At 47.3% G+C, this 14,336-nt stretch overlaps 2 protein-coding genes across 2 annotated transcripts in view; one reads left to right on the top strand and one right to left on the bottom strand.

Annotated features, from left to right (window-relative positions):
- Nucleotides 1–14,336, bottom strand: part of cuedc2 (CUE domain containing 2) — a 203,847-nt gene that overhangs the window by 82,895 nt on the left and 106,616 nt on the right. The gene's annotated exons all lie outside the window — the stretch shown is intronic.
- spock2 (SPARC (osteonectin), cwcv and kazal like domains proteoglycan 2) overlaps nucleotides 1–14,336 on the top strand; it is a 58,220-nt gene that overhangs the window by 35,820 nt on the left and 8,064 nt on the right. The window contains exons 3-7 of the mRNA XM_083775775.1: nucleotides 3,295–3,409; nucleotides 5,704–5,809; nucleotides 10,527–10,641; nucleotides 11,429–11,569; nucleotides 11,879–12,097. Coding sequence (XP_083631901.1) covers nucleotides 3,295–3,409; nucleotides 5,704–5,809; nucleotides 10,527–10,641; nucleotides 11,429–11,569; nucleotides 11,879–12,097 — 696 coding nt within the window. The remainder of the gene's footprint in view (nucleotides 1–3,294; nucleotides 3,410–5,703; nucleotides 5,810–10,526; nucleotides 10,642–11,428; nucleotides 11,570–11,878; nucleotides 12,098–14,336) is intronic.

Genomic DNA, 14,336 nt, shown 5'->3' with positions numbered 1-14,336 from the left:
GTAGGCTATAGTTTATGAACGGAACACATTGATAAAGGTCCCCCCTGCTGCGTTTCCAATTGCTGCGAATGACAGTGTGAAGGCAAACCGCAGCCAATTAAATAGGCAAGAATCCCCTTTCCCCGCCCATACGGTTCTGAGTCTACCGAAGTATTAGGTGAGAATGTGACCTAAGTGTAGATCTTCGTCTTACATAAACATTAAATTCCCATTGACAAGGAATGGAGAATTTACATCATACTAGAGCGGTGCCAGTTGGGCACTGGCCCACTTGGAACGATGCAAGTTGGAAATGAATGCCCCACCCAGATATAATGCGTTGGAGCCTCTACAGCGGTGCCCGTTGGGCACTGGCCTACTTGGAACGATGCAAGTTGGAAATGGATACCCCACCCAGATATTATGTCTGTGTCCATTTTATGCCCATATATGGAGTTCTTTGTAAGCCAAGGCATGTCCCAGCCCCACCAGTGTGTCCCAGCCCCACCAGTGTGTCCCAGTCCACGAGCGTGTCCCAACCCCACCAGCGTGTCCCAGCCCCACCAGCTTGTCCCAGCCCCACCAGCGTGTCCCAACCCCACCAGCGTGTCCCAGCCCACCAGCATGTCCCAGTCCACCAGCGTGTCCCAGCCCACCAGCGTGTCCCAGCCCACCAGCGTGTCCCAGTCCCCCAGCGTGTCCCAGCCCACCAGCGTGTCCCAGTCCACCAGCGTGTCCCACCCACCAGTGTGTCCCAGCCCCACCAGCGTGTCCCACCCACCAGTGTGTCCCAGCCCACCAGTGTGTCCCGGCCCCACCAGTGTGTCCCAGTCCACCAGCGTGTCCCAGCCCACCAGCGTGTCCCAGCCCCACCAGTGTGTCCCAGCCCACCAGCGTGTCCCAGCCCCACCAGCGTGTCCCAGCCCACCATTGTGTCCCGGCCCCACCAGTGTGTCCCAGCCCACCAGTGTGTCCCGGCCCCACCAGTGTGTCCCAGTCCACCAGCGTGTCCCAGCCCACCAGTGTGTCCCGGCCCCACCAGTGTGTCCCACCCACCAGTGTCTCCCGACCCACCAGTGTGTCCCGACCCCACCAGTGTGTCCCACCCACCAGTGTGTCCCGGCCCCACCAGTGTGTCCCGACCCCACCAGTGTGTCCCACCCACCAGTGTGTCCCAGCCCACCAGTGTGTCCCAGTCCACCAGCGTGTCCCAGCCCACCAGCGTGTCCCACCCACCAGTGTGTCCCAGTCCACCAGTGTGTCCCAGCCCACCAGTGTGTCCCAGTCCACCAGCGTGTCCCAGCCCACCAGCGTGTCCCACCCACCAGTGTGTCCCGTCCCCACCAGCGTGTCCCACCCACCAGCGTGTCCCACCCACCAGCGTGTCCCAGCCCCACCAGTGTGTCCCACCCACCAGTGTGTCCCGACCCACCAGTGTGTCCCAGCCCCACCAACGTGTCCCAGCCCACCAGTGTGTCCCGACCCACCAGTGTGTCCCAGCCCCACCAACGTGTCCCAGCCCACCAGTGTGTCCCGACCCACCAGTGTGTCCCGACCCACCAGTGTGTCCCGACTCCCAGCCCACCAGTGTGTCCCAGCCCACCAGTGTGTCCCGACCCACCAGTGTGTCCCAGCCCACCAGTGTGTCCCGACCCACCAGTGTGTCCCAGCCCACCAGTGTGTCCCGACCCACCAGTGTGTCCCGACCCACCAGTGTGTCCCGTCCCCACCAGTGTGTCCCAGCCCACCAGTGTGTCCCAGCCCACCAGTGTGTCCCAGCCCCACCAGTGTGTCCCGACCCACCAGTGTGTCCCAGCCCACCAGCGTGTCCCAGTCCACCAGTGTGTCCCGACCCACCAACGTGTCCCAGTCCACCAACGTGTCCCAGCCCCACCAGTGTGTCCCGACCCACCAGTGTGTCCCAGCCCCACCAACGTGTACCAGTCCACCAACGTGTCCCAGCCCCACCAGTGTGTCCCGACCCACCAGTGTGTCCCAGCCCCACCAACGTGTCCCAGTCCACCAACGTGTCCCAGCCCCACCAGTGTGTCCCGACCCACCAGTGTGTCCCAGCCCCACCAACGTGTACCAGTCCCACCAGTGTGTCCCGGCCCCACCAGTGTGTCCCGACCCACCAGTGTGTCCCGACCCACCAGTGTGTCCCGTCCCCACCAGTGTGTCCCAGTCCACCAGTGTGTCCCGACTCACCAGTGTGTCCCGACCCACCAGTGTGACCCCACAGCTTAGAAACAACTGCTGTAAGGGACATGCTCCCCGGAGCTGAGCAGTTGCAGTCACAGTGTGTTACAAAAACCAACCCAACCGTGACAGGGAGGTCTATTGTTTTGATTTTCCTTCTCAAATCAGATATCCCTCTTTTGCCGCTTCTAAATCCTGGGACACAGCCATGACTAATGCCCCCCCCCACACACACACACACACACCCAGGCTGATGGAGACGACAGGATACGAGCCGATGGCAAGACCTTTTTGCCTTGCCCGAAATCTATTAAACCATAATGCATTCGGAACACATTTTTACATGCAGGCGCTTCACCGGGGCGTCTCTATCTTGTAGATGGTGCCAGCAGTGTTTTCTCTGTAAATAAGCAGTGTTCTTGCTGAGCCGTGCTGATGGATAGCGTATAGGTGAATGGGGAGGGGAAGAAGAGGCTGTCCGGGGGGCAATCGGGCCGGGTTGGAGAGAGAGAGAATGAGAGAGAGGGGGCGGGGGGCCCGCTAAGGCGAAGACAGCGGTGACATATGAGTGTGTGCGTGGGGATGACACACGGTGGAACATTAGCCGCTAGCCAAGAAGAAGGTGATGGATGGGGAGGGGGTAGCTATCTGCGGAGCCTTTAGCCCAGTGCTGGTGATTGCCTGCCTGCCTGCCGGCTGGCTGGCTTCCACCACGGCACGGCACACACACACATACACTGAATGACGACCATTAGGTCGCAGTGCTGAAAGAGTGCATGGAGGTGGCTCGCAGGAGAGGGACCTATAGAAGCAGGCGGTTGTCAAGGTGGGGTCTGGGGACCTCGGGGTGCAGGGTGTCCCCATGGGAAAATGGGTTAATGTTTGCAATGTATGTAATTTGTATGTCTATGGACTTTTTATGATAACATTTCTTCCGTACACAAGTGTGAAGTGAGGGCCAAAAAGTAACACATCGGTTTTGTGGTCCACTGAGGTAGTGGAGATGGAATAGAAGGCAAGACAAGCGAGAGAGAGAGAGAGAGAGAGAGAGAATGAATGTATGTATGTATTTATGAAAAGCAGGGATGACTCACTTCTCCATTATTATGCTCCCAGATGTAGATACCACCAAGGACCCGTGCCAGAAGGTTAAGTGCAGCCGACACAAGGTGTGTATCGCCCAGGGCTACCAGAGAGCTGTGTGCGTCAACCGCAAGAAACTGGAACACAGGTGAGAGAGAGTGTGTGTGTGTGTGTGTGTGTGTGTGTGTGTGTGTGTGTGTGTGTGTGTGTGTGTGTGTGTGTGTGTGTGTGTGTGTGTGTGTGTGTGGGTGTGTGTGTGTGTGTGTGTGTTATTAGTGCATGCTGTTGCAAGGTCAACAACACCTTGTATTCATTCAATTCCTTACAAGGATCTGTGATTTGTCTCTCGTCGGGGTCAATGGCAACAGGCTCTAAGAAGCTACTCTTCTTTGTATCCTCTAGAGCAGTGGTTCTGAAAAATGTTCAGGTCGAGAGAGACCCAAAAGAGAAATTAGACTATTGCCCGGCCGGGAGCCAAGCTAGTGAAAACAGCTTCACACCGCGTTGCAAGCTTGTATATCTTTATTTTTTTATCCATGGAATTTCTTGGATTTGTTTATTTGTTGGTTTGTTATTATTTGTTATGTATATAATTCTTAAAATAAATATATATATATATATTAAAAAATCCTTTAAATGTAGGAAAAGAAAATGGGATTTTTACAGGAGTCACTCAAGTCGTGACCCATAAAAATTGGTCCGTGAGTCCACTGCCATAATTCTGACAGTGTGTGCATTTTGTACACTCTTAGTTGCATTTGGAACCCCCTGAGGATCCCTGGACCACGGTTTGAGATGTCTCCCCTATTCTTTATCACACCGACCTCGACTATGCTCAACTTATACTCGTATAAACGTATAAGCGTATAAACCTTGTAGCAGAAAGATCGGTTTCTGATATACTGACTTTCTTCATCGCACACACGCATTCCATTTTGACAGATTCTAGGCTCATTGTTTGTTTACCTGTTATCTTGTGGTTTCAATGTACAGAACGTTATTTAGATAGCATGTTGTTTACTTTAGACAGATGCTAGGTCCATTGTTTACCTGCTATCAATAAAGCACCTTATTTAGATTAGATTCTGGAGGGTCCGTGGAACGACATATTTTCAGATGGGGGTCGATGGCCAATTACATATATTTTTGGGGGTCCTTGACCTGAAAATGTTTGATAAACGACTGACATAGAAATGGAAGGCATTTGTAGAATCATCCTCAGGTCTAAATGGGTTAGACGCGGATGTTAGATTCATCGCCTGCCTTCTCGCTGCATTCTATTTACAGTATGTGATTATTTACCCTGTTTATTATAAATCGCTCCGGATTAGAGCATCTGCTAAACCGCCTTGTTAAATTGCAATTGTTATTGCATGCACAACAGATTGTAGATGCATGATGAAGGAAATCCTCGGTTAAATCCAATACTGTATATATAGCTCTGACAGACAGTACTGAGAAATCCAGCATTCGTTCACCCGCATTGTTTGTACAATTGTTTAAAGAAATAACGTAAAATCGTGCATCCGAGGCGAAACACATACGTGGTATTGACTCTTAAGGCTGTATACAGAGATAAATACATGGAGGTAAATAGTATACAAAGAAGGCATCATCTCAAACCCATTCGGGCTGCAGAGAAGCATAGGTACACATTTTCTTTTCACCATTATTTGTACACATATTGCACTTGGATATATAATTACAGATAAGGTCCTATAGCCTGGAAACCAGACGAGTCTGCCACTCCCTGGGGAGATTGGTCTGGCACTCCTCAGTTTGAATTACTTTTTGCTCACCCCCAGAGTTGTGGGTGACCAATCAGAGCCCACTTGACATTGTGAGACTTTTTTTGTTGCTGTGAGGTTGGAATCTGTTTGTAACCGTCCCTTTGGAAATAAATCTTCCACGCCGAATTTCCAGACTAATATCTACGCAGTGATGATAGCCTGATGCCAGGCTACAAGCCTGGCAAGAACCTATGTGTTCAGAGTCTGCCTACTGTTCCCGGGGAACCCATGAAGAGGAATTATGGTCGAATTACACCTATATATTGTTTTTCTGTTCTGCTACTTGGAGTTGGGAGATGTTGTGCTCATCATTAGCTTCAGGCAGTACTACTTGGACTGGGGAGATGCTGTGCTCATCATTAGCTTCAGGCAGTACTACTTGGACTGGGGAGATGTTGTGCTCATCATTAGCTTCAGGCAGTACTACTTGTCAACCAGTCCTAGGCTAGCCCATTGGTTCCCAACATTTTTATACTGAAGTACCGCCTCAGAAAATATTTGGCTCACCATGTACCACCATAATAAGTGATGTTAAAATACAGGAGCGTATACCTGCCCCTTTTGTTCCATTCCCAAGCCAATAATGCTGCTGCTCTGACAAAATTGTGTGTGTGCGGCGTGCGTGCGTGCGTGCGTGCGTCCTCTCTTGCAGGCTGAAGCAGCCAGCTCTGAGGTCCGCTGAGGGGAACTGTCACCCCTGTCCCATCTCCTCCACTGGGCCCGTGTGTGGGTCCGATGGACACAACTACGCCTCGCAGGTACACGCACGCACGCACAAACCTTAATTGTGAATTACAGTACATTTCAAGCACAACTCAATACAAAGACTGTTAACTGTGAGTGGATGACCCAATAACGAACATTCTCCAAAAAATGGGTTTGCCTTGACCAAAATTGTGTTTGTGTGGCACATTTCAACAACAGGCAAAGAGACATCAGACAGAATTAAATAACGTGCAAAAAGACATGGGGAATCCAAGCTAAAAGTTACAATGCAAAAATGGAAGCCATCGTTCTCACGATAGTAAATATCTAAATATATATATTTTTTTAATCTAGTTAATCTGCCTAACGATGGTGTCACTGGTGGACGGGTTTGCGAACTGCCCACAGCCTTCCTATGAGACACATGAATATTAGTGAGGACCAATTATAGGAAGATAGGTAGACATGAGTTTTTCTGAAAACACTTTGAGGGCTTTATATTAATATATGACATATATTGCCTCGTCACCAGGTCCGCTACAAATCCGCTATTTCTTTTAAATGATTACAAAACGGTAGTAGTATTGACACTTAAATAAAGCAACGTATTAGTTCCCTGCAGTGCATCGGTGAGACCATGTTTACAGTTTGTCATTTGCATAGCGTAAACAGGCTATGGCGTGCATAACAGTGTGATGGCGGTGGAGCAGCATATGGCCACATATGGTGCAGTGTGTGCATTGGGAGGGCAGCATTGTAAAGGGTCTCTCCGGGGACAGACAGGGACACACAGAGCTCATGATAAATGGGCTCGCTGGGGCCGCCGGGCCGGGGGTGTCTGCTGTGCGGCCTGGCTGTTTATTAGGCTCTATAACCCAGCACACTGTTGTTGTTCATCACATTGTTATTGTTCTTAGTCTGCCCCCTTTGTAATGCTTCTTCCTTTAGAGCCAGCCAACCTCCTCATCTGTGTGGACAAAACCCTCTTATTTCCATATTCTAACTTTGAGGGTTTTTTCCCCGTAAATCAACGACCCTTTCTTTGTTCATTAAGTACAGTACAGCGTCACACAAAAGCATGAGAAGTTGCAGATCTCTTTCGCGCTGTGTTCAGAGCTTGGAGATCTGCTACTTGTGAATTTGAATCCTGAAAAAGTAACAGTTTTGGACATTATTATTATTATGAGGTTTCCACCCGACAGAGATGATGCGTTATAGTCATAGTGAAAGCAAAGAGCAAAAGCAGTGCATGTAGCTTAACCCATTTAGACCTGAGGATGATTATACAAAATGTCTTCTAAACCCTGACAGTTTTCAGAAAGAATGTTTCTATGTCAGTGGTTCTCAACGTTTTTCATGTCAAGGACCCCAAAAACTATTATGTTATTGACCGCTGAACCCCCATCTGAAAATATGTTGTTCCAGGGACCCCCCCGAGAAGCAAAGATTTGAGTTAAAAGCGTTCGCTCTGAAAGAATATATATTCAAAGATTTGAGCCACATTTTCACAATCTTTCAAAAAATAGCTAAAGTATAACATAACGCTTAAAACACAAAATGGGGTTGCCGCCCTGAATGGTTAACATGCCAAATGCAGAAAAATAAAATCTAATAAAAAATTCTCTCATAAGCCGCAGATTGTGAAAGTAATAAAGTATAATCCTATACTGTCTATCTATAATATTACCAGCTCAGTGACGTGTCTGCCCTGAGATTGGGAGGTCAGGCGTTCAATTCCCCAGCCGAATCATATCATACCACAGACTGTACAACTGGTACCCACTGCCTCCCTGCTTGGCACTCAGTCAGCATCAGCATGGATGGGGATAGGTCCCTGTGACATACATATTGACATGCATGAGTCTACAGGCCCCCATTTAATGGCTTTTTTTAAATGTTTCTCTATGACCCTGATTTATATTGTAAAACCAATGTTATTTTAACTCTGAGAGTGTACAAATGGAACCAAATGGACCCATTTGTACACTCTCAGAGTTACAGAACCATAAGGGTCCATTTGGTCCAAACTATTATTTAGCTGGGACCCCCTGGAACTCCCTCAAGGACCACTGGGGAACCCACTTTGGGAACCACTGGGGGGGGGGGGGGTACTTGTACTGTAATGTACATCAAGCTGCCTCACGCTACAGAAACAGGAGATAAAGACGTTGGATGTCGTACATTCACACTGTTCATTTGTTTTGCGTGTTACTATTTTCCCGTTTCACGATGTGTTGGAATGCTATTGTTGCGTGACTTTGTCGTACAACTCAGTTGAAAAAATAACCGCGTAAATTGTATCAAATAATTATGAGAATCAGTGTTTCCTGCAGGAAAATGCTTTGGCACGGGGGGGAATTAATTAATTTGATTAATAAATTAAGATTAATTTGTATTATTGCTCTTGTATTGCTATTGGAGATCCTGGGGAGGCACTGGGGGGACACTGGGGGACACTGGGCAGGCACTGGGGAGGCACTGTGGGGGCACTGGGGAGGCACTGGGGGGACACTGGGGAGGCACTGGGGAGGCACTGGGGAGGCACTCAGGGGCGCACTGGGGAGGCACTCAGGGGCACACTGGGGAGGCACTCAGGGGCACACTGGGGAGACACTGGGGAGGCACTGGGGAGACACTGGGGAGACACTGGGGAGGCACTCAGGGGCACTGGGGGGACACTGGGGAGGCACTGGAGAGGCACTGGGGGGACACTGGGGAGGCACTCAGGGAGCCACTGGGCAGACACTGGGGAGGCACTTGGCGGACACTGGGGAGGCTCTGGGTAGACACTGGGCAGACACTGGGCAGACACTGGGGGAGGCACTGGGGGAGGCACTGGGGAGGTACTGGGGAGGTACTGGACATTTCATATCACACACACACCATGGTTCACTAGCCCCCTAAAAAAAAATATATATATATTTTTTTTTTTGCAGCTTGGCATGGCTTGGCATGGCGAGATTTATTTCAAGCATGGCGCAGTGCCATGCCAATAACATAGTGCAGGAAACCCTGCAGCCTACTTGTCCAAAAGTTGATGAAAAAATCACACCCGTGTGAAGTGAGGGGCGCTAATATATTAAAGTCTAACTCATGTCGATTAGATGATGTCATTGAGATGTAAAACAAACGGTGCCAACACAAACATTAAATGTCATTAACAATACAAGAGACAATATGATGTAATGAGTTACATTATGACGTAAATTTGCTCAGTGGTGTTTTGAAGCACCCAGAAGACTGCCGGAAGTACGATTATAACTCAATGGCTCAAGCGAGGGGAAGTTGAGATCGGTCTACAATTTGAGGTCAGGGTTGACGCACGTTACACACATGACGTCACTGAACGTCCGTCCACCTCCATGAACGTGCTGCGGTTCCAGTTTTGGCCAGTAGGTAGTGGCATGCAGCTTCAACGTTGCACAGACGTTCTGGGAGCTTGTGCTCACCCAGGCTTTTTTTACATTATTCCTTTTAACAAAACGCCTGCGGTGTCCGAGGTTATGTTTACAATGACAACATAGGCTTTTCAAGGTCGGTTTTCAGCTTCTCTCTACCTCATTCCAACTGCCTGGCAACACCCTAGCAACACCCTAGCTGGCCTAGCACAATCTAGCAACCGCTTAACAACCAGTCAGCGGTTCTGGTTGACTCGTCTCTTGGGAAGCATCTTCTCTGACCTTGTTAGGAGGTAGAGGTGAGGAAGGCTCTGGCTAGCTAGCAGAAAAATCTATAACGTTTGAATTGAGCGGAGGTGGGGGAAAAAGTACTCACATGTTTTACTTAAGTTAAAGCATCAATACTGCAATGTAGAAATGCTATGTTACAAGGGAAAGTCCGGAATAAAATTTTGACTTTAGTACAAAAGTACAAAAATATTGGTTTCAAAATGTACTTTGAAAAAAATATATTTTGAAAATAGCAGATCTACAAGCTCAAAATGCGTCTCATCGTGACGCATTGGGAGCTTGTAGATTGGCTATTTTCAAATAGTGGTTAGTGTATGTTTTGTAATAATAATCCAAATCTATAAAGTGGCTCAGATGGTTAGCTCAACCGTCTGGGCACCTGGGCTGCCAAGCCAGCCTGACGGCGTGCCACGGGTTCGACTCCCGATGCCGACGGCCTTATGCCGCGTGTCCCCCATCTCTCTCCCCATTTCCTGTCACTTTCAACCTATCAATAAAGGCAGAAAAAGCCACAAAATAAATATTAAAAAAATAAATAATCTAAAAAGTAACTAGTAACTTAAAAGTTGTCAGTGTGGAGTAAAAGAGTAAAAGTACGATATTAGGATCCGAGATGTAGTGGAGTAGAAGTAAAAGTATTCGAAATTGGAAATATTCAAGTACAAATGGCTCAAAATTGTAAGTACAGTACTTAATGTACTTAGTCACATACGAGCTAAATCTATAACATTTTAAATGACTTCCCATAGGCCTAGTCGATCACCTTCATACCTATTGGATCTGTAGATAGCATAGCATAGCATATTATGTAGACATAGAATTCTATAATGTACTGTATACAGTACTTATAGTCTCATTGTACAGATATTCTACTGTTAGATTAGGTTATTAGCTTACTTATGATCCTTGATGACTATTTCTATGCATTTGATGTATTGCCATATGTTGTTTTTGCTTACTGTAAATCGCTCTGGATTAAGAGTGTCTGCTAAATGCCTAAATTTGTAATTGTAAATTGTATCATGTGGTGATATATCTCACTTAATGTCCTCTTCTTGTCTCCTTGTTAACGTGTTTCCAGTGCAAGCTGGAACAGCAGGCGTGTCTTACTGGGAAGGAACTCACTCTGAAATGTGCAGGCCTGTGTCCATGTCCCACTGCTGCGCCTGTTCTCGTCCCTGCCGAGACCAAACATGGTGAGGGTCACGCACGCACGCACGCACACACGCACGCACACACGCACACACACACACACACAAACACACACAAACACACACACACACACACACACACACACACACACACACACACACACACACACACACACACACATGCGAACTGTATTACTAAATCATGCATAACTCCAACCCCAGCCCATAAATCTTACCTTGAAATTTCTAATCCAAACCCTAACCCCCAACCTGAAACTTTTCCCAATTGTCAGCCTCTTTAAAAAAATAATTACCATAAAACAACAAACATTTCTCTAGTCTAGTTTCATCTGCTATTTTGTCCCTCATGTACAGATATAGCAATACACACAGTACATTATTATTATTAATAATAGCAATAATAATATATTGAATTTGCAACCAACCAAGGGTTGTTGATTCGTGTAAGTAATGGTTGCAGTGCTTAGAATGTTTATCTTGAAATGTCTGGTCAATGTACAAATCAAAGACACAACCCACAGAATCAGGACCTCCTTTTGATGAATTGTGACTGGTGTCAACAAAAACAATATTGGGTGTATCCGGGATGCTAGTAGCAAAGACATCACATGTATTTAAATAAACCAATCTGGTAACACTCTTGAATGTTTATACATTGCTGCACTGCATGGATGGCATGCATTTTTTGCACTGCATCGGCCACTAGGTCAACGATATGGTCGTGGGCGAGCAATGTACACGTGCGCACACGCACGCAGACACACGCACACACGCGCGCACACACACTGACGTGCTCTGTGTCCACATGCAGACAGCTGTACGGGTCAGGACCTGGCGGACCTGGGCGAGCGGCTCAGGGACTGGTTCCAGCTGCTTCAGGGCAACGCCAAGCAGAACAATAACAGCAAGCCTGGAGCCAACAGCGCCCCCACCAGGAGAAACCCTGCGTCAGGTTAGTAGTACCACCCCCACCAGAAGCAACCAAATCTAACCCTTTGTTTACCCTAACTCTAACACTAACCCTAACCTCAGTCTTAACCTCCCACGTAAATAAACATAAAGCCATGTTGTTGTATAGTGCAGTTTCACTATGTTTTCACTTCGGCGGCAGTCATTTCACTTCCACGTTTCCTAGTCGCCTACTGGTGGTAGGCAGTATGTTAGGAAATGTCCATACTGGCTCCATTGCATGTTTTCATAAATAATAAAGTGTGTGTGTGTGCGTGTGCCTGTGCCTGTGCCTGTGCTTGTGTGCCTGCAGTGCTGGACAGGGGCATGGTGGCCAGCTGTAAGGACTCCATAGGGTGGATGTTCTCCAAGCTGGACACCAACGCTGACCTGTACCTGGACGCGGCCGAGCTGGCCGCCATCAACCTGGACAAGTACGAGATCTGCATCCGTCCCTTCTTCAACTCCTGCGACTCCTACCGAGACGGCAAGGTGTCCACTGCGGAGTGGTGCCTCTGCTTCTGGAGAGAGAGTACGTGCACAGCAGACCAGACCACTGATTGATTGATTGATTGATTGATTTACTTTATTTGGTGATATCACATAAAAAGAGCACAAAAAGGGCACTTTCTGGCATCCAAGTGACATCAGCAGCACACTCATAGCCACGATGCAAAGATTTATTTAAAGATGGAGTGCCACCATTTTTTTCCATCCTAAAACATGATCATCAGGTATTATTACAATATAAGGGGGAAGAACTTTTTCCAAAAAGTGTACAGTATTTGTTAAAATCATGCTTTTATGTGGACACGCCCACCAGTTCATTAAGTATGCCTGGATTGCCTGGTGGGTGGTGATGGGTGGTGATCCACCTGAACTGAAGCCACACCCACAGCTGTAGTTGTATGATAAAGGGGGAGGGGTTAGGAGAGGGGCTGATAGTGTGGTGTCACTATATTACTGTTTACAATTTACAATTTACAATTTAGGCATTTAGCAGACGCTCTTAATCCAGAGCGACTTACATTTAGGCAAGAACAAAAGCATGGGAATACATCACATAAAAGCATTTATCATGAAACATGCGTAAGCTAAGAAGGTAACAGCGGAATATCTATATGACTATACATACACAACTATACATACACTATACATAATAAACTATACATAATAAACTATACATATTCACTACTATGCTATACATATGTACTATGGCGTGCTATGACTATATACAATACAATTATAGTGCTGTCTACATAACATGCTATAAGTCTGTGTCAAATGCTATCTAAGCCAACATAAATGTTTACTTCATTGGCCCGTTTGACTGTCAAGGGTTCAGCCTCCAGGAAGAAACCCTAAATACAAAGTTAATACACCATTGCACATAAAAACAACTCCAGGGTGTCTAATGAAGTACTGTCACCTCATAGACACATGAAAAACTGGAAAAATACAAAAATTGTGGCACTCCATCTTTAAAAAGAGGAAACCAATGTTTCGACCTCGCAAGGTCTTCTTCAGTCCCTGAATTTAGTTGAGGACCTCCTGTAACCCCCTCAAGGACCCCTGCGGATCCCCAGACCCCAAGTTGAAATCCACTGCAGAATATGGGGGGGAGGGGTGATCCTTTGTTGTGCGTGCGTGCGTGCGTGTGCATACACTGTATGCATTGATGCGTGATTTCACCAAGTGAACACTCGGTCAAATCCATATCCGAGTTGAAGGGACACTTTGTCGATTTTCATTCCCATTGTTCTGAGGCGCGGAAAATCAATGATATAATGTGGCAAAAAAATCCGTTTATGTCTCAACGAAGCAATGTCAAGCATTTCACTGAGCGTGTGGAACAAACGCCCAATGACCTGAAACAACACACTGATGGGCACACCGAGGGGCTCACGGGTAGATGTAGCACAGCAGTTAAAGTACAGACATGGGGTAAGTACAGTCAGATATAGAGCAAGAGCAGTGACACCAAAAAAGAACATCACAAAAAACACCAACAACATTGAACAGAATATATGACAGAATAAACCCTACACACGGTAATGCCAAAGATTAATCTACTGTGTTGCGTGGCGTGGTGTCCAAAAAATGCAGCGCTATACAATGCAACTTAAAAATGGAACATTCCCTGCGTTTACACTGACGCGACGCCCGATGGCTGCAGTGGAGCTTCGCACTTCGCAGCTGCACTATGCAGAAACTAAATACACAAGACCCAGTGTCATTAACCAGCACTACGCATGCGAAGAACACACACACAGCACACACACAGTGTCTATGCTTAGCAAATACACCCAATCACGGTGGTGTTGCGACATCGGCACCATTCATTCACTGATAGTCACAATACCATACACTGACACTGACACACAAATAATCATAGTAAGTAACTCTCAGAGTGGGGTGCAGACGTTTATCCGACATACCAAAAGTTCGACATGCGCAAATCACCCGTTGCTCCCAACATGCATTGCAGTTAGGGTTAGGTTAGTGGAATAGTAAGAGAGTGGTGACACGCTTTGATCTCGCCGCATAGCGGGGGTGCTATATATATGCTATGGGCTATAGTTCCAAACATTGGAACTATCCCATGCTACATCTGTGATGTTCCTTTTTACTGACACCAAGATTTAAATAAGAATTGAGTGCACAGAATATCAATATGAAGCAACTGAAAAACATGGGTTTCCACTGACAGCCAGCAATATACACATGGGTGGGAATTGGCATAACGACTAAATTGGAGGAATGTAATATAT

The sequence above is a fragment of the Protomyctophum parallelum genome (genome assembly GCF_964188405.1).
Source record: "Protomyctophum parallelum genome assembly, chromosome: 10".
Classification (NCBI taxonomy): domain Eukaryota; kingdom Metazoa; phylum Chordata; class Actinopteri; order Myctophiformes; family Myctophidae; genus Protomyctophum; species Protomyctophum parallelum.
This window is presented reverse-complemented; position numbering and strand designations above follow the sequence as displayed.